The 3,673-nt window shown below is 47.6% G+C and overlaps 1 protein-coding gene across 1 annotated transcript; it reads left to right on the top strand.

Annotated features, from left to right (window-relative positions):
* Positions 1-814: 814 nt before the first annotated feature.
* Positions 815-1,338, top strand: DFJ58DRAFT_847288 (uncharacterized protein; the record flags this gene model as incomplete). Its single annotated transcript, XM_041393430.1, has 4 exons — positions 815-841; positions 889-998; positions 1,125-1,194; positions 1,240-1,338. 4 exons carry the CDS (start codon positions 815-817, stop codon positions 1,336-1,338), a joined length of 306 nt encoding a protein of 101 aa, XP_041236647.1.
* Between the last annotated feature and the right edge of the window lie 2,335 nt (positions 1,339-3,673).

Raw genomic sequence — 3,673 nt, 5'->3', positions numbered from 1 at the left:
GGCAGCTTTTTTTTTTTTCGCGCGAACACCTTCTTTTAGCTACCGCCATGTCTGCCTTATGCTGGTGAGCAAACGTGCACGCTTCGCACAAACACCTTGCCCATGCGTTCACCTGCACCATTACCACAGGTTCACCATCGCGTGTTCAACTGTGCCCCAGGCTACATCAGCACTCACTCCACGTTCTTCACGCGACGATACATCCCCATCGCACCCAGCGCACTCCACATCATCCGCACTTGAGGCTTTGAAGCGGCACCGTTCAACATACCACGTTGCCCATGCATCAGCGTGTGCACCCAACACCTCGATATTCGCCCTAATACCTCACCTGCACTCACACAACCACTATAGCATTCATACGCCATCCATATGCATCCCCCAGCTCGCATTCTCACACCCTCGTCTGCCGCATACAGGCTGCATCCCCTGTTGAAGCCACCATCTTCAAACGCGGAAGAGTTTGTGAGGTTGGGAGGAGAGATTTTCGCTTGGTTCGTTCATCCTCGTTCTCACGTATATTCAATCACCTTTTTCAGGCTTTGGTGTGGTAAGGGAACAAATAAAGAGGAGAAGGACAGGAAGGGAAACATCAGAGAGGCCTTCCCAGGGTTTGGGCAGGGATAAGGACAGATCCATCGAGGATTGGCCTGTGACCAAGTGCGTGATGAAGGGGAGAACTCTAACCCCAAGGGCACGACTGATGGAAGCTGGAGAGGCATGCAGAAGAGAAGAGAAGGATTAGAGGCACACAGAAGAGAAGAAACCGACCAAAATAGTGAGCAGGGAGAGATGGCGGGAGGGATGACAAATGATGTTTGTGAGCAAGCTACTGACTACAGTAAGTGAAGTGCAGACAACTACGAAGATACTATTCTCGTTGTGCAGGACATGGAACACAAAGAACTGCTCCACGCCGGATCAACTCGAAACACTGAATCTCATGCACTTGTGCCTCAGGCAGGAATGCACCCATCTTCGGCATGTATCACCGTCTCGTTTGTTTACCGGTCTCGTTGTTTTCCGTTTGTTTTTGTTTCAATAGTTCTTCCCTCACCCGTCCTATCCCCAGCATCATATCTTGCATTCTGTTTGGTCTGCGTCCGATGCCTCTTGCCTTGTAGGCACCGACTCATCGGTACCTTCTTACCCCCTCTTGCTGCATCCGAGCCTCCTGTACTGTCAGGCAAGTTTGTGTGTATTTTTTTTTTCATTCTTCTTCATTAATACCATGCGCAGCAATGTAACGACCTGCTCCCTCACCTTCCTGTGACCTCTCGCAGCACATCCGAAACCCCCTACCCATCTAGCGACCTCCTACAAAGCATCCTCTCATGACCCTGATGGCCTCCAACCACATCACGGTAGCGTGAATAATGTCTTGTATGTGTGTGTTATCTTTCAATACCGGCGCTATCTTCACTCAACGAATGTAGAGGCGATCAGCGCTCGCCACCCGCACACCATTGGGACTCACACTCATGGAAATGATGATAACCGGGTTTTCATCAATGTGACAAAGATTTGCAAGACTTTCACAGGTCACCAGACATACAGAACGTCATGCTTGGTCATCTGCTTGGAGGTACGTTCCGCTCCACAGCTGTGACCTTGGTGAGTAGTTCGGTCGTTGACCAGTGATGCATGGAGGTGAATCGGGAACTTGATTTCACAGGTATGATCAGCCCATGTCGTTCTTCACTCCTCCTGACGTGTCTCCAGCTAGGCTTGGGTTCATGGTCGCTGGTGTAATAGAGATTAATTCTCGTCATGGATACAGTAGGTTCATGTCTCTTAGAACGTACTATGGTATCCACCATTTAAAGCGTCAATTACAAGTCGAACGCATAGATTACATGATGTGCGCAGTTCAGAAAGATCAATGCCTATGCACTAAACATGGGTTTGGTTAAGTTACTTACTTCCACGGCACGAAGAGAAGAAAATGAATAGTTTTAGTCCGTGAACAAGAATGCGAGGTCAAATGCTGCCCTAGCATTGCGGATGTGCCCTTTTCCACATAGAGCGATGCCCTTGGAGATATCACCTAACATAGAGGGCTGGATGGTGACAGACTGTGAAAGTCAGCTTTTCATTGGGAGCGATAATGAGTAAATCTTACCTTAATTGCATCTTCAAGGATAAGGTGCCAGTCGTATTTTCGTGCCACAACGAGTGGTTAGCATTGGCGTCAATCTCTTGGGTGAATACCTCTTCAAGCAGTAGACAAGTCACCGGTGATGTATGTATTACCAGCGGTCGTGTTAATGGGGAGAATCTGTCAGGTGAAGCATGCTCGAATTGCATTATCACAGTAGGTGATGGATCCAAACATACCTTTGAATGAATAATTCAGCCTTGTCATGAGAAAGATACGACATGAGAACTAAGATGGTGAATAGATTGGAAATCAAACAGGAAAGTATTTTTGATGCCGGTTTCTTAAGAGCTTCTTTAAAGTGGCTCGGTACTGCCCACTTTGATATCATCTTATCGAAACCTCCACTGAAGATATGTTCGCCATCCATGGAGAAAGTAACACATCCTACCCAGCCCAAGTGCTGAAAGCATGATGGCGATGATTTGTTGATATGAGAGCTGCCAAAGATGGAAAAGCAACTTAAGAACATGCCAGTTGAGAAAGTCCGCGGGAATCGAGCAGTTTGAACGTTGAACTTTGTACAGACTTGATGCAGACTCCGTGTCGACGCGAAGCGTCTTTCGGCAGTTTCCGGCAAGTGCACAATCATAGCTCACCTAGCTCATCCCCCCTCCGACACGTCACGTGACCTCCCGCCGGCATCCAAAAAAGGCTATGACGGTTTATTTTTTCGTTCTCTCAAGTCTCTCTGAGTTGATTCTTGAATGCTATTATGTATTAAGTATATAGTATGTGACAATAGCAATGAATAAAGAGATATGTACTGTACTAGCTAGAGGGATTAAGTTGTTATTAGAGTGATTATGGATGTGGTCACTGGGATGATGAACGAGCACGATAAAACATTGCGCTAGTGGTCCCTTTTTCCCAGGTTGTTGGGCTCCGTGATCGAGACGAGTTTTCTCGTCATTCACGACTGAGACAATTATCTGCCAGACGGAGAAATGATGAGCCATTGTGTTCGAGAACGGTAAGCATTCTATAGTCATTAAATTGAATTTGATACTCAAGGCCATCACAGAAATCACGAATGTTCTTGACATGTGTGAGCATGCGTTCCTGGAATGTCCTGGTGTCAAGCTGTTGACAGAACGTATCCACAAGGTCATCTTCCGCACCATCACCAACTTCGTCGCCTGATTCCATTTCCCCCTCATTCGCTGGTTCCAGTGGCACAGGAACAGGCATTGCAGCAGTGGCGAGCGGCGGCAGACAGGAATTGAGGGGAATGAGCAACGGATGTGTCCAAAACGGTATCATGCAGTTCCGTTGCACCTCAAGGAAAAAGGTAGGCGCTACAGGGTGGACACTTTGTACCAGATGCTTACAAACGAGAAACCGAGTTTTAACAAAATTTGGGCAGGTGCAGACCCAATGATGGGGATCTGGACGATATTTGGGGTTGAGTGGTACCGTGATTGGGGTATTGGCTGCGTGCAGCCAGTCTCTTTTGAATTCTTTTCGCCACGACGACAACTCCCGAAATCGGCCAAAATCATTGAGTAGGTGGTC

Source organism: Suillus subalutaceus (genome assembly GCF_016647625.1).
Source record: "Suillus subalutaceus strain FC151 chromosome Unknown DFJ58scaffold_211, whole genome shotgun sequence".
In the NCBI taxonomy this organism is placed as follows: domain Eukaryota; kingdom Fungi; phylum Basidiomycota; class Agaricomycetes; order Boletales; family Suillaceae; genus Suillus; species Suillus subalutaceus.
This window is presented reverse-complemented; position numbering and strand designations above follow the sequence as displayed.